This window comes from Macrobrachium nipponense, chromosome 36 (genome assembly GCF_015104395.2).
Source record: "Macrobrachium nipponense isolate FS-2020 chromosome 36, ASM1510439v2, whole genome shotgun sequence".
Classification (NCBI taxonomy): domain Eukaryota; kingdom Metazoa; phylum Arthropoda; class Malacostraca; order Decapoda; family Palaemonidae; genus Macrobrachium; species Macrobrachium nipponense.
In genome coordinates, this window is record NC_087220.1 from 63,484,892 (window position 1) to 63,506,856 (window position 21,965).

At 45.2% G+C, this 21,965-nt stretch overlaps 2 protein-coding genes across 2 annotated transcripts in view; both read right to left on the minus strand.

Annotated features, from left to right (window-relative positions):
* Window positions 1–21,965, minus strand: part of LOC135203786 (uncharacterized) — a gene marked incomplete in the record, with an annotated part of 44,034 nt that overhangs the window by 2,073 nt on the left and 19,996 nt on the right.
* Window positions 4,930–7,021, minus strand: LOC135203784 (uncharacterized). Its single transcript, XM_064233758.1, has 3 exons — window positions 6,813–7,021; window positions 6,379–6,502; window positions 4,930–6,214 (listed from the first exon to the last, which is right to left on the minus strand). The coding sequence occupies exon 3, from the start codon at window positions 6,167–6,169 to the stop codon at window positions 5,555–5,557; it is 615 nt and encodes a 204-aa protein (XP_064089828.1). The 5' UTR covers window positions 6,170–6,214; window positions 6,379–6,502; window positions 6,813–7,021; the 3' UTR covers window positions 4,930–5,554.

Sequence of the window (21,965 nt, forward strand, 5' to 3'; positions counted from 1 at the left end):
CACATTCTTTTGCAGATGTACTTTATAGTTATTACATGAGGTTACATTTTCAGTAAAAACCTTATGAGGTGCAGGGAACATTAACCAGTAATCTACCTGATTCTTAATAGTTTATAAACCCTTTTGGACAGTTGACCACTTGGACCTTTTTTTTTTTGTAGCACTTCCTGTAGAACTAAGCCTTTCATATAGATGATATACCATGTTATGTAACATACTAATTCTGTGCAAGAGTAATTTTGATATTGAAAAATTTAATCTTTAAGCTTCTCATCTTTGTGTAAAAATGCTTCAAATTCATGGTGCTTGGGAACTGTCACCTAAGATGCATAAATCGCTAATGTTGTATGTTCTATATTTTATAAGCTGTATTTTTACTCAACTACTGTACAAACCCCTGTTTCTGTATATAAACAAAAATGGTCATGAACTACGAATTAGTGGCTGTATTCATATTCTGCACAAAACTGGCAACGGTAACTATGCCTCAAGATTGGCTGGTATCTTCAGTATGGGAGGCCATAAGTTAGAAAATAAATGTGGGACCACCTGTAGCGTTGATCCTTCATCTATAAATACTGGAATGATTACTTAACAAGTATGCTCATTGTCTTCTTTTAGTGTCACTTGCTCTTTTGAAAGTATTTTGGCAGTGAAGATGCAGTTGTTCATCTGTGGTGCTTGTTGCCCAGAGTTAAGCAGCTTCCTAGTGGAAAAACTAACCCTTGTCCCTCAAGTTGGTGTATAAACCCTTCTATACAGTAAGTTTGGCTGGTACTGAGAGATATGCTGTACCACCAGTGACTTAAAACACTGGTGCAATAGCAATTCATTGCTTGATGCTAACCAAGACCTTATGCACTCAGAAGGAAGCAGGAAGCCAGTAGCAAAGAAGCCATCACAGGTTTACACGAGATAAACAATCAAGAGGCATTAGTATTGCACTTTCAGTGTTGGGATGTCAAGAAGTGGCAAGCATATTTTCATATTTGCCATCTCAAAAGATTACATCACATTATCTTAACATTACCAAGTGTAAGTTACATTGTCTTACAAAAGTGTAGAAGCATTCATTATAAGATAAGAGATAAGGAGAGGCTTCTACATAAAACTGCTCTTATTCTAAATCACAGACATGAGACGTCTACATTACTCTTATTCTAAATTTGGGAGTGGAATAAATAAAGTGTTCAACATTAATTATTTACTGTAAAGCTGCTTCATTACAAATATCTAGGTTGCAATTCAAGTTTTGGTTCTTTTAAATTTTGTCTGGCAGTGATGCTTATCACAAAATCAGCAGTGGAAATTTTATATCATTCAATATTACAGCTATTCACATGATAATACACCTACTGCAAATGATTTGACTACTGTATCATTTCTTTACCTTTTAAATTACATGTTCAAACATCCAATAGGGTAAATTTACTGCGCTATGACTAGCGGACATTCAGAAATTACGGACTTATGGACCTATTATGTGTGGCAAGAGAAAATTAAAGGGGATAAGTATCATGGAGACTTCAGTCCTGTAATATATCACAGATGACGGAATATATCGGTAAGAAGTACAAATGGTAAAAGAATTTTCCAAGACCTACAATTCTACTGTTTCCCAGTTTTATTATTAATGGTGTTTTTTTTATGCTAAGAGGATGATTATACCACTGCTGGTATCCTAAAAAGAGCAGTGCAAAATGTATCACAACAAAGTAAATGGACAACAGCTACAGTGGCTTCATGTGGAGTACACAAGCCATCGGAAATATTTTCATGAACACATTCCTCAACCTGAGACTGGCTGGAATTTCAGCAAGTATACACATACACTTTACAGTATAATGAATCATTCAACACAGTACTCGAACATTCACTATACCCAAATGTGAATATTATTCCTTCAGAAGTTAATTGTTTACTGCAGCTATGCAATTAATCCTATTCTGTAGAATACAAAGTACAACATATTAACTAATTTAACATAATCGTAATGAGTTAATAGTACATGAACTAATTTAACATAATCATAATGAGTTAATAGTACATGGACCACCACAAATCCTGTAAAATTACTCGAGTATTTTACTAAAAAATTTTAAAACCTCTTTTTATTATCCTCTTGGTAAACAAAGTGCTTGGTAACCAAAATCAATAAATTACAAGTAAAAGTCTGTACAATAGAGAAAAACGAAGTACATGTAATAATTTTATATCTACAAAATTTTTTAATAAGGACCTACTGTGTATATGAACTATCATGGGCAAACATAACATACGGCTTAATATACCTAAACTCAACACAAAAACACGACAGCAAATACTCCTACTCACAGTAGTATCAGTATGAGTGCATTATAAAACCAACAATGAGAAAACCTGTAAAAAATCAAAATAACTACCATACCTAGTTTATTGCCACCCTGTGGGTAACAAAGGGTTGCCTGGCAACATTTCTGTTATGCCAGGGTTAGTGTTCATATTTATCAGTCAATAACAAATACAATATTTATGATTATCAATAACTTCCAAATATACAACAAAGGGAAAGGAATTATTATGACACAAAAAGAAATGATTGAATAGTTTCATTCCTTGTAATGAAGCAAAGTACTTGTATTATAGTACATTGCTACTATATTAAGTACAGAATTTTTTTATTAATTTTTTATAACTTTTATTGCCAAAATACTGCTATACAGTTAGTACTGATCATCACAAATAAGTGGAACTTACTTGTGTTTTAAATCATCTTAGAATTACAATAAGCAGCAGTATTTCAAAATCATTGTGCTCAAGTATATTGTACTAAAAATAGAAATTCTTCATATTAAAAAATTTGTTCCTATACAACAACAACATTAAATCTAAAATACTGTACTGTATAATAAAATTTTTGTACAAGATACAATTAATTGTTGTTATTGTGTCATCAATTATAACAAATTGAAAATTTCCAGCATACACAAAAGGTATATTGTCGAAATGTACTTTTGTACCCATTAAATATTAAAATACTTTTAAAATACTGTATGGAATTTGCCATAATATTTGTGTATGAAACTTAACACAAAATTCTAGAACAAAATAAAATTAATATTTTCTCTTACAAGATACAACTAACATCTATTTTTCACTTTTTTTTTTTTTTTTTTACTATGAAGATGGCAGAAGTAAATCCCTTATCATCAATAGCAACCACAATCACAGCAAAAGGATGGATGTTCTCTCCAGTTTTTCTCATTCTGAAATTCTTAAAACTGGCGGGTGGTAATGTCCACAAGTGATTGACTGGTATACAATGCTGAATAAAAATTATACAAAAGTGGCCATCAGATTTGAATTACCAGAGGCAAGTCAAGATTAAAAAAAGGTAAAGGGTAGAGTTTATGTTCGTATTATAATACAAAATAAACAAACACTGGACTGTAAGATTGGTACACAACAATGATGTGTTGCTTGTGCTTTAGCTACCTCATATTTTTCACTAGACATTAAAGTGACCTACCACAACTGAATGCATTAGATCCCTCCTTGGTGTATGTATTGGAAAATATTGCTTCCCATTCACAAGCTTTTTTTATTCCTATACTATCCTGGAATGCAACTGCTAGTATGTCCACAATGAACATTCAGCATCGAGCTTACCCTTCTCCACACTGGCTACTTTACTCAGAGAAACACATCAATCATTACATAAACAAAGACCTGACCTAGAGTTTCAAGGTCTGGCTGGACGTAGGAGCTACTGCATTAAATGGGGACGTGCCATTTACCTTCCAAGATAATCACATCTAACCTAACCTTTTCCTCCAGGAGGTCATTCAATCCTGGATGTGTATAATGTGGGTATTGGACATCCAGCAGAAGAAGAGACCCTTTTTAAAAGTAACGATACCATTTTTACAGTTAATCAAGCCTTCCTTTATCATATCTTAATTACCAAATTTCAAAAACTAAAATATTTTGTCAGTCCAGCATGATGGTGAAAAATATTTAATTTCCCTACACACCCTCAAATTTACATATATTAATTTACTTCTGCAATTACCATTATTATTAAGAGGAGCCAAGCAGCAACCCATGTTGGAAAAGCAGAATGCTACAATCCCCAGGACCCCACCAGGGAAAGCAGCCCAGTAAAAAATAAACAGAAAAACAGCAAAACCTTGAAAAATGGCTATTACCAAAAATTTTGTGCCTTGGAAGCTTAGTACTGTATACATGGCATGAAAAAGCTGTAATTGCACATACAATGTTGTGTTAATATATACTTCGTTGTAAACTACTGAATAACCAAAAAAAAAAGGACCTTACCTAGACAATAATTAAGATTTACATGGTAACACATCCTTAACATATGTAGGTAGTAAGTCTATGATACAAAACAATTGTGCCTTACAGGAAATGAATGGGATATATCTTTATTAAAAACTGAACCAGTCATTTACTTATCAACTACTACTCATTTTTCTCCTACCTAAAATGCAGACAAGAAAAGACCATCTCCATACCTTCTTTTCTTGTGGTCTCTTTCTAAACAGCTGTCTAGCTTCTTTAACTTCAATTTTCACCTCTTTAGTTTAAAATAACATTCTTTGGGCAATCTGCACGAGTCTTCAAAAGTAATTAAGTGGTCTCATCAACATACTTCAAAGCAATAATTGATAGTTGTGAACTTGCCAGTTTATATGAGCAAACCAATGACCAACCTTTACACACTAAAGTACCGCTCGATGCTTCAGTACAACATGTTTAGGAGAGTGCCTACTTTAGACTAGACATTATTTCAATAATTGATCTACAACCAGTTATGTCAGTGCTATTAGTCCGCTATGAAAAGTAACTCCCCAGAAATTCTGGCAACAAGTAATCCTCATGAACCATTAGTGAAAGCTTAGGGTTCTTAGCAGCACACCTATACATGGAGAATAAATGCCAGAGAATTAGCTATCTCTACCTCTAGCAATGAGTATATAAATGCTCTTGGAGGATTAACAGCAGTGCTCCAAAGATCAGAGGTAACAAAATATTTGTCACAGCAAATTCTGGCTAATATAAATGCACGTGGTTAGGTGTTGAGTAAAAAATACTTATGATTGATGTACTTTCCCCTACTCACTTTGATATTGGTGATTTGTGGTAAACTTTGCTTCTAAATAAATTAAATATAAAGAGAAGTACATATTGTATTATGTACCAAAGGAAAATTAAGTACTACTAAGCTGCCCTGTATCAAACAGCAGTGATGATTAAAAACTTCAGCAAGATTCACAGTAGACTAGATATAAATACAACATATAAAATATCTACAAGTCCTTACTGACAACTACTAATAAACCCGATAATGACAGATGAGTAATGGAGTCCCTTCATGGCAAAGTGAGATTCATGAAAATGAGGACATTTATAAAGAAATTATGAGAATAAATGAGAGAGGAATGTGGCATTTTTTTGTAATGTGTTGGCACTACCCATATGTTATAACCTGCAAAAATATGACAGGACCTAACATGAGAATACAATGTGATGCTCGAGATAATGAGACACATTCCTACCCTAAACAACTGGAGCTTCCACTGTCAGTCTTTCTCTCTCCTCTTTCACCTCTACCTTCCGTAACTTTCTCCAAGAGAGGTGGACATTCTTCCTTCAGTGCACTTTTTAAATCACAAACTATAATCCTAGTTTCCCCATTTTTGCATTCACCCTTAATGTCTTCCACACCATTCAACTCTCCAATTGTGCGATTCACTTCTTCTTTCACAGATTCTTTTATGTCCTTAATGTCGACCTTTTCTTCTTCGCCATTCAGGAGACTGTCTGAATCATCCACTTGCGCATTGTTGTCGATATCGGTTTTAATCTTCTTTCTCCCAATCGAACTCTTGTCGTCTTCATTTTTGTTTGGCCTCTTATTTCTAATTACTTTCCTACTTTTTACCTTATCTGCCAAATCTTTATCTCTGACCCAACTCTCTTGTATGGTCCACTCAATTGGCTCAAAATAACTACTGCCACTGCGATCACCTTCTTTCGCCTCCTCTTCTGCCAATGAATCTCGAGTACTGCTGTAGTTCGTCACCAGCAGCTTAGTTATCTTTGTTGGGTCATCGTCTGGATTATATGGTAATAGCTCAACACCTATGAATTCCAAGAGCTGTTTCATAACGTCATCCACATACGCATTAATGATGAGGTCAGCGTGTCTATCCTATAAGAATTTAAATGGTAACAGAAATTATGCATTTTTACAAAGGCAACAAGTGTCTGTTAAATATAAATTATCTTTAATTAGTTAAAATAATTATCATACATAATGACATTAGAGTATCTTAAATGTGTAAAGCTATGCACCATTACAATTTGAGGGCTTACCTGCTTGGTCGGCTGGAGGTTGCATATAACAAGTTTTCCTCCACGTTTCTTTGTGTCGACAGGCAGATTGCCACTAGGGACTATCTGAAGTGTCGTACCTAAACAAATGCTTAATTCTGCTGCACTGTAAGGAGAACAACTAGAGTCACTTCAGGCCTGCACACTTCTTTTCAATGCACAATATGACAAATGTGACTGACAGGTTCCATTCAACTTCTTTTTCATACTGATAATCAAATCTATAGTTTTGAATAAATATTTTTTTAAGCTTTGAATTCAGCAGACAATAATTTATTTATAAAATAACACAAGTGAAATTTGTCCTCAGCTACAATTTCTCTGATTGCATAAACTTAAAAGTCATAATTGCCAGAAATAAGAATTATTATACCAAGCGTATCATTATTTACAAAAAGACATTACAGTATTCTTACCATGAATGAGATATAGCAAGGTCTAAGTCATCATCAGGCAAGGCATCCTCCCAGTCTAAAATGGTGTCGTGCAGTCTGCCACGACAAAACCTGCCATTTGATCGTTTTCCTGGACAAGTTAATCCTTCAGATTTCTGGCCTACGGTGGTAACTGCTGTGCTACGGACAAATTGCCTGTAAAAAAATAGAAAAGGTGTAAAATGATATTGTTAAACTACAATAAAGTTTTGTACATACTTACCTGGCAGATATATACTTAGCTATAGTTCCTCCGACGTTCCCGACAGAATTTCAAATCTCGCGGCACACGCGACAGGTAGGTAAGGTGGTCTACGTTACCCGCCGCTGGGTGGCGGATGTACGAACCAATCACCCTTGCTTGTCAGATTTTTCTCTTCCACCTGTCTCCTGAGGGGAGGCTGGGTGGGCCATTAATCGTATATATCTGCCAGGTAAGTATGTACAAAACTTTATTGTAGTTTAACAATATCATTTTTGTACATGAACTTCCCTGACAGATATATACTTAGCTGATTGGCACCCTTGGTGGAGGGTAAGAGACAGCTAAATAATACAGGTAAGACGGAAACAACTAATGTTGTAGGATATAAAAACCTTGGTTCTCACCTTTTCAGGATGAAGACTTCATAGATACTGTCTCTGAGTCTGCATTGCCTGGAGAGCTACAGCTAGGACGTGACCTGATGCTGAAAGACTCTCGGATCTACCACTGGGATATGTGATCCCTTATTGTGGTAGAATCCAAGTCAGATCCTGTTAGAGGGACCTTGTCCGCTTACCTAACAGATCCTTACCACTACCTCTGCAAGGAGCCAAAACCCACCAGACCACCTAACCAAAATACAAAGGGTTAATATTACGACAAAAAGAGGTGCTCCTGCAACCTCTTTCAGACAACCAAAAAACACCAATATAAAATATAGGGTAACATATAAAATTTTTCACAGGATAAGTTTCAGCTCCCTGCCCCAGCACCGAATCCGCCGATACGAAAGGACCCAAGGCGAAGGCATTTATCATATGTGATTTTTACATCACGTAGGTAGTGGTTTTTGCAAAAACCGATTGGCATCTCCAAAAAGTCGCCTCCATCAAGTTCCGCACCGACATATTTTTTCTGAATGCAAGCGAAGTTGCAATGGCTCTCACCTCGTGAGCTTTCACTTCAGTAGTCTAAAATGTTCTTTTCCTTACAGGCAACATGTGCCTCTGTAATAAGGCTTCTCAGAAAAAGGAAAGAGCATTCTTCGACATGGGCCGAGTGGGGTCCTTTACGGAGCACCAAAGCACATCTTGATTAGCCTTAAGTTGTTCCTTCCTCTTAAGGAAATACTTCATAATTCTCATAGGGCAAAGAGTTCTTTCAGGCTCTTCCTACTAGAAAGATAAACTACGAACTTCAAAGCTCCTGGGCCAAGGGCATGATGGGTTTTCATTCTTTGCAAGGAAACCTGGAAGAAACGAACACACCATAGAATCTTCCTTAAACCCTACATTGCCCTCAATAGCTTGGAGCTCACTCACTCTCTTAGCTGTAGCTAGGGCCAAAAGGAAGATAGCCTTCTTCGTTAGATCCTTGAAAGAGGCTAAGCCAGGAGGTTCGAATCTAGACGATCCAAGGAATTGTAGAACTACGTTCTAGATTCCAGTTCGGTACCACATGAGGACGCTTAATGGTTTCAAATGATCTATAAGATCATGCAGGTCCTTATCATCGGATATATTTAAGCCTCTATGCCGAAATACCGCCGCAACATACTGCGGTATCCCTTAATAGTTGACACAACAAGATGACATTCTTCTTTGAGGAAATAAGGAATCCGCGATTTGGGTCACAGAGGTAAACTGGAAGAGGAAATGTTCTTCCTCTTGCACCAACGTCTAAGAAACATCCCACTTTGACTGGTATACACGCAAGGTGGAAGGTCTCCTCGCTCTTGCGATTGCTTTAGCAGCTGTTGCTGAAAAGCCTTTCGCTCTGACCAAACTTTGGACAGTCTGAAGCCGTCAGACTGAGAGCGAGGAGATTTTGGTGGTACCTGTCGAAGTGGGGTTGTCTGAGTAGATCGCTCCTTAGCGGGAGCGATCTTGGAAGGTCCACCAACCATTCCAGTACCTCTGTGAACCATTCTTGGGCTGGCCAAAAGGGAGCGATTAAGGTCATTCTCGTTGAATCGGACTCTACGAACTTCTTGATGGTTAGCCCCCAGGATCTTGAAGGGGGGAAACGCGTAGACGTCGAGTCCGCTCCAGTCTAGAAGGAAGAGCATCTATTGCAATGCCTCTGGATCCGATATCGGAGAGCAGTAAGGATCCAGCCTCTTGTTCTTTGACGTGGCAAAGAGGTCTATGTGTGGCCTGCCCCATAACTTCCACAGGCTCTGGCATACATCCAGATGAAGGGTCCACTCTGTGGGAAGGACCTGATCTTTCCTGCTGAGGAGATCTGCTCTTACATTCCTTTCTCCCTGCACGAACCTGGTGAGAAGCTTGATTCCCCTTTCTTCTGCCTCCCACAGAAGAAGGTCTCTTGCTGTCTCGTACAGGAGAAGGAATGCGTCCCCCTGTTTCCTGATATATGCCAGAGCTGTAGTGTTGTCCGCGTTGACCTGCACTACCGATCTTCTGACTTTGGGCTTGAAAGCCTTCAGAGCCAACCACACAGCCATCAACTCCTTTCTGTTGATGTGCCAGGCTACCTGGTCCCCCACCCAGGTACCTAACACTTCGCTGGTTCCCAGAGTTGCCCCCACCACCCCGTGTCCGACGCGTCGGAGAACAACACCAGGTTGGGGTCTGGGATTGAAGAGACAGTCCCTTCGCAAAGAGGTTGGGATCTGTCCACCAACATAGATGTTTCTTGACGTCCTGGGATAACGACAGGGAGAACGTCAAATCCTGAGAACGACGACTCCAATTCCGATGAAGAAAGAATTGGAGCGGTCTCAGTGCAACCTTCCTAGGGAAACGAATTGCTCCAGCGAGGAGAGCGTCCCCAGCAGACTCATCCACACTCCCTCACTGTGCATACTTCTTTCCCTAAGAAGGTTGTTACTCTCTCGAATCCTCGGGCTATCCTTTCCTGAGAGGGAAAAGCCCGAAAACTCAGAGAGTTCATCTGTATCCAGAGATACACACTCTTGCTCGGGAATTAGTGACGACTTTCTTGAAATTGACGAGAAGTCCCAAACGCCTTCGTCAATTCTAGTGTTACTTGTAAGTCCTTCAAACACGATCTTCTGAATTGGCCCTTATTAGCCAATCGTCGAGGTACATGGATATCCTCACCCTTTTCAAATGAAGCCATTGAGCCACATTCCTCAAAATCCCGTGAACACTTGAGGGGCCATCAGAGGCCGAAACAGAGCCCTGACTGAAAATTTTCCCCCCATCATGAATCTGAGAAACTTCCTCGAGGAAGATGGATCGTACGTGGAAGTAAGCGTCCTGTAAATCCAAGGAAACCATCCAGCCCCTCTGGACGAAGTGCTGCCAGCACTGATGAAGGCGTTTCCATCGTGAACTTCTTCTTTTTCTACGAAGAAGTTTCAGGGCGCTACGTCCAACACCGGTCCTCCATCCCCCTGAGGGACTTCGCGGAACTAGGAAAAGGCGGTTGTAGAAGCCCGATGAACGTGGTCTGTCACTAGTTCGATAGCCCTCTTCTCCAGCATCTGATCTACTGCTAGATGGAGAGCTTGATTCATGATGGGGTCTCTGTACCTGGCCGTCAGTTCCCTTGGAATGGTCGTCAAGGGAGGTCTTCCGACGAAAGGGATGAGGTAACCTCTCATCAAAATAGAAAGGGTCCAGGATCCGCCCCTTTTTGGGCCCAGACTTCTGCAAACTCTAAGAGTCTGGCGCCCACCGTTGTTTGAAGGACTTGCAAGTTATTTGGGTTTGGGGCTTTAACAGACTTGGCAAAAGTCTTACACCCCTTCTTGAAGGTCTACGACCTCTAAACGTAGAGGTTCTTGAGGAGACCCGCCCTCGAAAGGGTTCTCGAACACTTGACTTTTCCTTCTTAGCCTTGGTAGGGAGAAGGAAGGGCGAGGTTTTCTTGCGACTGTGCCAAAAGGTCCTGGGTGGCTTTAGCCGAAAGCGATCTCGAAATGTCCTGTACTAGATGTTTAGGGAACAACTGAGCGGACAGAGGAGCAAACAGCAAAGAAGACCTCTGGGCATGGGAGACAGACTTCGTTAAGAAGGAACAATAAACAGACCTCTTCTTCACGATCCGGCCCCATACAGGGAGCGATTTCACTCGCTCCGTCTCTTACCGACTTGTCCATACAAGACAAAACACACATGAGATCTTCTGGCGAAAATGACTCTGGCACTTCAATTTTCTTGGCTAGGACCCCCAACGACCAATCAAGGAAGTTAAATACTTCCAGCACTCTAAACATGCCTTTTAGCATGTGATCCAGTTCATTCATTGCCCAAGTCGTCTTAGGCAGAGTTAAGGGCAGCTCTCCTTGTCGAATCTACCAGCGCCGAAAAACTCCGAATCAGCCGAAGACGGTAGACCCAATCCTAAGGACTCTCCTGTTCGTACCAGAAACCAGCGCGTCCTGATAACTTCGGAGGAAAAGCGAACATCGTTTCCCCGCTTCTTCTTTGGAAGCCATCCAGGAACCCAAAACTCCTCAGTGCCTTCTTCATTGAAAGAGTTGGCTTCATCCTCACACAAGAACTCTTCGCCGTTGAAAAAAGTGAGTGAGGAGAAGGAGGAGCCGTAGGAGTAAGGGAATCCCCAAAAACTTGCAAAAGTAGCTCTGTAAGCTTCTTGTAAGAAGACACAGCAGCAGAAGTGTTCGGTTCCTCATCCGAACCTTTCTAGGACGTCTTGTCGAGGGCGAGCGCGGAAGATCCTTAGGTGACGAAGGGATCCTAGTAGGAGTTGAGCGAGAGGTTGGAGAACGCCCTCTCTTAGAATAGTTCACATCCACTGGAGAACGATGAGAATATCTGGGTTGTCTACGATGAGACTCCCTCTTTGAGGTAGACGGAACCTCAGCAGAAGGAGAGGTAGGGCTCCTACTCCGAGAATCCTTGGACCACAGGGCGCTTACGAGGAGGTGAGCGCCTGCTAGACTCTTTGCGTCTATCCTGAGGCGAGCGGCTGCCAGGAGAAGAGCGCCTATCGAGAGCAGAGCGCTTGAACGGCTCTCCATACCTGTCCAGTTGAGTACGATCAACGGAAGTTCGACTGGAAGGCGAAATGCGCCTACTAGGCGAGAGGCTGCTTGCGAGAACCTCTTTGAACCGTCGCAACAAAGGAGGGGTAAACATTCAGGAGAAGGGCGCTTTCAAAGTTAAACGAAGCGCCTACCTGGCGAAGGGCGCTTCCGAGATTCCTGGTGGCTACCAAGAGACGAACGATCAGGAGTAGTGCGCCTAGAAGCGGTGGGAGAGCGCCTACACGGAGAAGGGGGCTTGAAAGACTCTGTTGTCTGCCTCGAGGAGAATAATCAGGAGTATGACGCCTTAAAAGAGACGAGCACCTACTAGGAGATCGATGTGCAGTAGGATCTTGGCGCCTACCTTGCGGGGAGCGCTAACAGCAGGCCGTCTATCATGCACACGACTCCTACCAGACTCTTTGACGCCTGTAGGAGAGAAGTCACGATCCGACACTCGAGGAGAGTGACATCTGGAAGAAGAACGCCTACTTGTATAAGGGCGCCTTCTAGGATCTTGAGGCTGCTGAGGAGAAGTCCCACGCGAGGGAGTTGAAGAAATAGCGTGATTAGCAGGTGCAGTGCGCTTACCGGAAGCGAGAATCCAATCTGGAGAAAAAACTTCTTTCTCCATAGAGCGTCCTACCGATGTTTGGCGCCTTGAAGTCGAAAGAGAGCCAGGAGAGCGAGGGCGGGCTCCACGTTGAGCCCCTACCTTCATACGAAACCTCCCCATATGAAGGAGACCGCCTAAAAAGAGAACGATCCTCTGAAGAGCGGCGCCTAGATCTCTTGATCGGAAGAGAAACGTCCTTCTTCCTACGTGATCTAACTGCAAGAGAATCTGCTAGCGCCGTGATCTGAGCTTGAAGTCCCGCGAGTACTCTCGTAGGAGGATCTTGTTGTTCTTCTCGGATGCAGGCGCAGAGCGAGGAGCGCGAGAAGAAGACGATCACAGGATTTCTTGGGTTTCTTCGCCTTCACCGACGATTCTTCCAGGAAAACCTCTGGACTAGAAGCCAAAGGACTGCAGGGAGCCTTCCAAGCCCTCTTCAACGGGCGCGACGCATCCAGGGAGTTCCAACCTCTCTTCGGAGAGGGAGAAGACGAAGAGGAGAAGCAATGCGTAGGAGCTCCTTCTTGTAGCGATCCGAGGCAGCCTGGGAGCGTACTTCAGGATCTGCCGAGGGACGCCTGACCGGTGGGGTTCTCCCTAGCCCTCTTGCGGCTTTCGACTTTCCTACTCCACTGGAACTGGGAGCCTGGAAGAGGTCTAGGCCTAGAGGCACTAAGGAGCCGGTCAGACGCACCCTCCACAACACTGGGGACACTGCACTGATCACTAACACTCTCCTTACCTTCCAACTGACGAATCTTCTGATCCAAGAAAGAATCGTGGCTCTCAGAGCTGCCGCCTCCGAAGGCGAATCTTCGGCTTCGGTGCGGGGAGCAGGGGCTGCAACTTGGGAAGAAGGTTCTAATTCTACGTTAGTATTAGGATCCACATCCAACTAACTCATTCTAAACCTACTAGAACTTCTAGAGGAAGTCTTACGTACTCTATCACGTTCCAACTTCCTAACATAAGAAGAGAGAGCCTTATATTCTTCTTCATTCAATACCTTACATTCACTAAAAGGGTTAGCAAAGAACATTCATTCCCCCTGCATTTCATGCAAACCGTGTGAGGGTCTGACCGAAGCTTTCGGCAACCTCACCTTACATCCTTCATTCACGCAAACCCTAAACAAAACCGAAGTTTTAACTACTGAATCTAGTCAGACATCGTTAAAGAAAATGCAAATCAAAATCAAACCGGTCCAATCGCGTATGCCAAGCCAAACAAAGCGAATACGTCACCAAAAGAAGTCCAAATTAACTCCAGGCAAGCGAGAATCGAAAAACTATCGAGAGAACCGACAACAGTTGTATTTTCGTTCCCGCGACAGAGAAAAATCTGACAAGCTAAGGGGGATTGGTTCGTACATCCGCCACCCAGCGGCGGGTAAGGTAGACCACCTGACCTACCTGTCGCGTGTGCCGCGAGATTGAAATTCTGTCGGGAACGTCGGAGACTATAGCTAAGTATATATCTGTCAGGGAAGTTCATGTACAAAAAGGTAATCCACAGGTTAAAATAATTAATGTAGTACTTGGAAATCATTAAAATCAAAACCATTAAAAATCAACAGAAAATAAATGTCCTACATAAAGTGTCTCAAATACTAAGGACTTGCAATATTCCATACTACAGTAATCACAAATTAAATATTTACTACAATAATGATATATACTTTGCAATGGTGAACAAATTTAATGGCTCAGCTGATTAAAGAACCAAACAACAATAATCTGAAGTTGAATAACACTGGACAGAAAAGGCAGTCATCAATAGGTACAAAATCCATAAAATGATGCATTCAACACTACACTACTGAAAAATGACAATTTTGTCGAAATTGCATTTTTCCTAACTATACAAACCTGAGGTCCTTTACAATAGGAAGTAGCTAGCGGCAGCTGGAACGTCGAAGCTTCGAACAAGGGGAGAACGGTAGTTACTGCTTGTCCGCAGTCGCGCGCCGCGCGACTGGGAGGTAACAAATCACTTTTGCTTTTGGCCCATGCAAAATACGCAGAGTGAGGGGTGGCATGAGGAGGGACTATATGTAAAAGGACCTCAGGTTTGTATAGTTAGGAAAAATGCAATTTTCGACAAATTGTCATTTGTTCCGATACGTAATACAAACCATCGTCCTTTAACAATAGGAAGACTCACTTCTTGGTGGGAGGAATCTGAGTCTTTTGATGAACAAGACCTGTGTTCGTCCATCCCTGGAATGCCTCCCTGGTCGTAAGAGCGAGGGAGGGATCCAAGCCTCTGTCCGATTGATCGGGGTGTGCACCGCAGATCAATGGTCAGACCTCTGGGGCCGAGTACTAAGAGAGAGGCAAGCGTATCTCTTTCGTACCAGCAAGCAAGAACTTGTTCCTGTTTGCAAGAGGCAACATAAAGTATGGGTTGTCTCAAGCTGGCATCCACTTCCTCCCCCTTGTTTGGAGGAAGTGGTGGATATACGCCTCCTATCCCTAGTGAAAGGGATAGGATGGGGCTCTATTGAGTCGCTCACCTGCATCTTGTCCTTATCCAGCAGGGTGACGACCGTGTCCCTCTAACCACAGGTAGAGGGAAAGAAGAAAAAGATGGGAAGAGGAGCCAGTCACACTCTCATTCACTCATCCATTCTTATGGTCACACCAGGACTCGATGCTGTTCAGCCTGCGAGGTCTGGTTCGCTACACAACGTGTTGAGCAGCCACCACGGGTCCCAAGGAAAAAGATCCAAGGACCTGTGGGCAATATCCCGAAGGTAGAAGGAAGGGCATGTGGTCTGGTTGGACCAGACCCCTGCCTTCAGTACCTGCGCCAAGGAGAAGTTCTTGTGGACAAGGCAGCATCTCCTTCGCATCGAAGGCGGTGAAGTCCATTAGGGAGGGGATTGTGAACGACTCGAACCAATTGTCAGGGACCGAAGGTTCTGAGTCTTCGCTACGAAGTTCGGTACGAAATCGAGGCGTCACGGATCCCCATCCGGCCCCTGGGTGCCTGACTTCGCAGGAGAAGTCATGCAGTTCCTCAGAGGAAAAGAAGGAAATAGTCGCATGACCTATCCCTCTTCTTCTCTAACTTCGGTGATGTCCAGTACCCATACTGGTCTGTCCGTTAGCAACGAAGTCTCTCGCCTCCTCCTATCCCCATGCATGCAGCGCAGTTTCTCGGTAGTGGATAGGACACCGACACTCCATGGTGGGTGTCAATGGTATGGGTACTGTGACAAGCTATTAAAACGAAGTAATGGTTGCTGTGTAACAACCGAACTAAGTCAACAGCGTAATTCGTAACTGACTCGGGCGCTCTGACAGCTGCCGACTGACTGCGTTCGGTAGGAGGCAAGTTGTCAAAGCATCCGAGTAAGTCACGTGACCTTCGCCTTTAAAGGGTTATGCCGAGAGACCAAACAAATGATGTATTTGTTTGTCACCTATGCCGGACAGCGAGGTGATGATTCTCTTAAGCATGTACCCAACAGGCGAAAGTCAATTGCCTTCTAGAGAACCGAGGTCCCTGAGGTAAAACATCTCATGTTTGTTGAATCTCAGCTAAGGAGAAACAACACTATGTACCGTTGAAGACGAAGGTAGATATTGAATGCAACCTACGTCTTCACATATGAATCGAGAGAAGGATCTCAAGATTCATAACCTGTGCTTACAAATGACTGAAAACGCTAACCGCTATTTCATTGCTGTCCGGTGAGAAGTCGTAGTTGCAATGAAAGCGGGGCGTTCTTCGGTAATGAAAACACAGGTGAAAGCCGCCTGAAGAACTGCTTCTCATGGGCTGAACATTTGGAGGTAGAGCTGTCAGGTCGGAGAGTAGGCGATGTCTTCTGACACATCTTGTAATTCGGGTTGAACAATGAACAATTGTAACACCTACGAATACGAGATATTTTGAAGACAAACTCAGATGTCTGCAAAATCATTCGCATTATCGCAGTGCGATGCAGCGGGAGACTTGTACAGACTTCTGTTTACCGTGCGGTAAACAGAAAGATGAAAGAGTCCAAGAGATATCTCTGTTGAAAATTCTCGCAATGTCGAAGGCGATGGAATCTATCGTCACCGCAGTAGATGGTCCTTCATTATTGCGAGAATCCCCGTTAATCGAGACCTAAGTCCATGATTGTTAGGCAGAGATACGGTTCGGTATCAATCAAGCAGGGGAGAGAGAGACATACATGACCGTGAATCTCGGAGGCCCAGCTGATACTGGGCTGCTATCAGGCAGTTCAATACGCAGTGGTTGAGCCTGCTGACTCGTCATCCTGAGTTGCCAGGTAATCCATTATTCCACGAAGGAATGCGTTCGGCTAGAACTACCGAGCATAAAAGATATGCTCGGGCAATTATATTTAGGCGAAACGAATTTCGGTAAATATAAAAGTTGAAATGGTGTTGTCGTGACAAAACCATAAGTATATAAAATTGAAACTGAAAACTCCTGGGAGGTTGCAGGCAACCCCGAGTTGCAGTTCCATTAGAATACTTCTCGTCTAAGTCGCAATCCGTAGAATAACTAGGATATGTGCCTACCCCTCGGACAATTCAACTGCTTAGCAGAATCATGTCGCGAGGTTAATATACGTAGTATAGTAGGATTCTGAACAACGATCTCCATCCTAAATTCTTTCCTTCAAGAAAACAAATAAGGATTGGAGATCGACCACCTTCGTTCTCTATCAAAGAGAGTGAAGGAGAAGTCTTCCTCGAAGGAAAGCTTCAATGGTGAACAGAATACTAAGACGATAGTTCAAGCCAAACTGGATATTCCCGTCCGATCTCCTCTATTCCAGGTTGGTCGCCTACTGTGAGATAGTTTTCTTTCAGCAGCAGTCTTCTTTACAATGCTAGAAATTCCAGGAATTCGAGCATAGGCGAGGTTCCCCGATTATCGTGTAACATATCGGGGATTCTCGTCTCGCTCACTTTGACCGTGGTCTCGCGTAGTGTTTTTGAAGATCGTAAAAAACTCGAACACTCTGAATGCGCTAGAAATTCCGTAGAATTCTAAGCAGTCTGCGAACCCCCACCGAATTCGTCAAACGATATCGGCTGGTGGTCCTCTCGATTCCCGTAGAAATCGAGAATGGAGCAGGATTCCTCCTCAACGACCGCCGGGGCTTACGTCAGGTAGGACCTCGAAGGTCCCTCCGGTAGCGCAGTCCCGAACGTGGGATCCTACAAAGAAATCTCTGTAGGATCCTTCCCCTTTCCCTCGTAGCCGTAAGGAGGGAGGGAATGGGGAAGGAATTGGATACTCGCTCGCCTTCCCAGTGGAACTAGCAGTTGGAGAAGAGTAGGAGCAGCCATCGCCTTGCGGCGATGGCCTCTCAGAGTCTGGGAAAACGTATCGTCAGGAGAAAAACGTTTTCCCCGCAGAGGGTTACGAACTCTCACTGTAGGTAAGGGTCTGCCGCCACTGTGACGTCGTCTGGGTGGGGCTGATCGACACCTGACAGGAGAGAGCCGATACCGTCCTCCGACGCATTCCAGTCCTCGTCGAGGTCGAAACCTCTCAGGAGGACCGAAGGAGTATTTAAATACGGTGTCCGAAGACACGTAGAACAAAAACGCCGCTGTCGCAGTAGAGGAGGTGGAAGTAGCTTGATCGACCGGCCAGAACTGAGAGAGCCTTCTTGTCCGGAGACGAGAGACACTGGTTCGAGACAGAATCGGCAAGCTCCGATCGCGGCAGACCCACCGTCGGTTTGGGTTCCCTCTCGGGCCCCCCAAACGACTCGAGCAGAGACGTGGGCTCTGCTGGTGGGAGCGGCAATCCTTCCGCAGGTCATTATGCTGACGAATCAGCTTAATGACTTCTGCAAATTCCTCTGTATCTCTGAGTAACCGGGCTTGCGGAGTAGGACCGTCCCGTCCCTCCAACGAGAACAGATCCCTAGATACTCCTCCTTCAGAGGAAGAAGAGCGGCAGACCCCTGACGTTCGCCTCCAGCTAATTGCGCGTATGTCCTTGGTCGGTCCTAGAACCGTGCCTGGTCCATACGGCGTCCATAGCGGGGTCGCGAGCGGCGCACCTCTCGCGATCACTCATAGGTACCTTGCTCCTCCCGGGTTGAGCCCGAGGAGGTTGAAGGTACAGGAGAGGCAGACCTGACGCTCCCCCCACCCCCCTAGCTCGCTGGCAGGACCCACCGCGTGCTTGGAGGGCTGCTGCTGATCGTCAACCCACGCGGTGGCGATCGAGCAGCATGCCTAGCCTTGCCGCTCGCCTGAGGCGAGAGGCTTGGCTGAGAACGTCGACGCTGATCTCTAGCGTCAGGCGAGCTGTTGCTGGTTACCGTCTCCGCCCGGGTCCCGATGGGAGCGGCGTCAGGTGACCTGCTAGGCTCGCTGTCACGGTGAGACCGGCGAGCGTCCTCTCGGCGCGTCGAGCCACTGGTACCAGCCGTGGCTGGTACCGACGGCCGCGGGGACCCCTTCCTCGCCTCAACCCGTTATGGGAGAGGCAGACCTGACGCTCCCCCCTCGCTCGCTGGCAGGACCAGCGTGCGTGGAGGCTGCTGCTGATCGTCAACCACCCCGCGGTGACGGTCGAGCAGCAGGCCTAGCGCCTTACCGACTCGCCTGGGGCGATTGGCTCGGCTGAGAACGTCGAGACCGATCTCTAGCGTCAGGCGACAGCCGCTGGTCACCAGCTCCGCCCGGTCCCATCGGGAGCGGCGGACGGGTGACCTGCTAGGCTCTGTATCGCGTCGAGACCGGCCAGCGTCCTCTCGGCGCGTCGAGTCGCTGGTACCAGCCGTGGTTCTGGTACCGGCGGCCGCGGGGACTCCTTCCTCGCCTCAACCCGTGGCTGATCAGCGACCGTCACGTTAGCCCGAGCAGCCAGTTGATCGCTGCGAGAGCGTCCACTGGCCTGGCGAGAGTCGTGTGCACGACTCTCGCCAGTCTTCTGCTCCGCGCCGCTGTCTTGACGGCGAGCGAGCTCGGGCGTCAAAACTTTGGCTGGACGGTCTTCTTGGAAGAGCGTCCACTCGGTGCTTCTCGCGAACGAGAAGCGGCCGAGACGGAACCTGGTTTAGCGGCAGACCCGCTAGCACCAGGTGAGGACGCACCAGCCGAGGCTGGTGCCCTCTGGTCCCCGTCGACTTCTTCTTTGCAGAAGAAGCGACGGGCCCCGTTCCCGAAGGAACAGGAGGACCAGCAGAAGAGCTCCCCAGCTCGCCTGAGCGAGCCGGGCCCTTAGAAGATCCCGAAGGAGTCTTCTTAGGGGGGAAGGAGGACAACCTTCTTCTTCTTCGGCTGTTTGGCCTTAGAAGTCGAAGGGGAAGGAGAGGCAGCGGACGACGAAGAAGACGACGAAGACGACGACGACACCTTCTTCCTCTTCCTCTCTTCTTCGCCAGGCTCCGCAGGACAGACGTCAGGTCTTCCATCCAGGAGGGAGCCGGGGCAGTTGCCGAAGCAACAGGGCCCGACTGCACCTGTCCGGAAAGACCTGAGACTGTGACAGCATCACCAACAGCAGGAACAACAGGAACAGGTCCAGGAACAGCAGGAACATCTGAAATGAATGAGCAGCAGGCACCTGATCTGAAAGGGAATGAGCGGCTGGGACAGCAACAGGTACGGCAGGCACGGCAGGTACCACAGGAGAGACAGGCGTCCTGTCGGCAGCTACCGTCATCCTCGGCACTGGCGGCAGGTCCAGGGGGGTACTCTTTGGGCAGCGGCAGTCCGGGGTCGGCAATACAAGAACCCAGGTGGCGGTGGCACCGTCCTGATTGGCACGGCAGGAATTGGTTCTGGATTGCAGCCGTGGGTGTTACCGACATGACATGTGGTGTGTACACCAGGTGCGGACCTCCTCCTATGCTGGTGTCGAGATTGTGGTTGTTGTAGTGGTTACCGTATCATGAGTGACCACTGCCGACCCCGCCAACCGCTGAATCAACCCCTGCATCCCAGCGACTCCCACACCTGTCCCAGGTCGTCCTCGCTGATGGCAAACCTGCGGAAGCAACAGTCGGGTTAGTTAGAGGGGCTTCCTCGCGCCTGGGGGGAGAGAACCCCAACCCAGAGCGGACGGAAGACCCCGAGTACAACTGGACGTCCGTTACCAAAGGAGTCACTGGACTTTCCGATGACTTCTTGTGTCCTCGTACAGCACCCACTGCGCCTCTGCCGAATGCATACCCGTTACACAGGGCTCGTTGCGGGAGCACTCTCGCCCCCCGACAACGAGTACAAACCTCGTGAGGATCTACATCTACAATCAAGGTCGACTACCACGGATGTAGCACCTGCGGTAACATAGATAGATTAGTAAGAGGGGTTCCCTCACGCACGGGGGAAGACATGCCCGCCCCACCCCGAACGCAAGAAGACCCCAAATACAAATACAATGAAGAAGCTGAGCGGGGGGCAGGAAGGAGACGAAGAATCGGCTACCAAGGGAGTCGCGGGAGAGGCTTTCCGACGACTTCCTGGCAGCCTTCGCTTCCCCCACCCCCGCACAGCAGTGAAAAGTAATATGAAAATGAAACAGAATACTGCCCTTGCGATTCACTTCATAGAACTTGGAGAAAAGATCATTCCCGGGTGAAGAACGGAAACTTGATCCAATAATATTATGCTATCATAAAATATTATGAAAAATGAAACAGAATACTGCACTTGCGATTTCATTTCTTCACATAAAAAAACGTAAGGATCAATTCCGGGTAAGAAACGAAAATTGATCCAGATTAAATTCATGCAATCAATAAAAGAAAATGAAAAGAATATTGCAATTGCGAATCCACTTTCATTGCATTCTATATCAAAATTAAAAGTTCGTGCCGAGCGCAATCACACTCTCGGTAACGAACGCACAGGGCAAAATATAATGAAAAAAGTACTTACATTTTTCAATTACAACCCTTTCGCCCAAATACATGACTCGGCGCGAGCGCGCCCCGCCCTCGGCACCGAGACATAATTCAAGGGTTCATAATTAAGTAATGAAAATGAAAACAGTGTACTTACAGTTTCATTTTCAAGTCAAACAAACCATTAGTAGAAAACAATATACAAACAAAGCATACGACGATGAAGCGGGCAGAGAGCGATGACGAACACGTCCTTCACCCGCGGTCGAAAGCAAAAAGTGATTTGTTTACCTCCCAGTCGCGCGGCGCGCGACTGTCGGACAAGCAGTTAACTACCGTTCTCCCCTTGTTCGAAGCTTACGACCGTTCCAGCTGCCGCTAGCTACTTCCTATTGTTAAAGGACCGATGGTTTGTATTACGTATCGGAACAATGCAGTATTAATATCCTCTGAAGGGTCAAGTACAGTTTATCTCAGCTGCACTGCTTCTCATC

What these genes read in the sequence shown, in the direction of transcription:
- LOC135203784 (XM_064233758.1), bottom strand. Translation starts at nt 6,169, where the DNA reads ATGAAACAGCTCTTGGAATTCATAGGTGTTGAGCTATTACCATATAAT.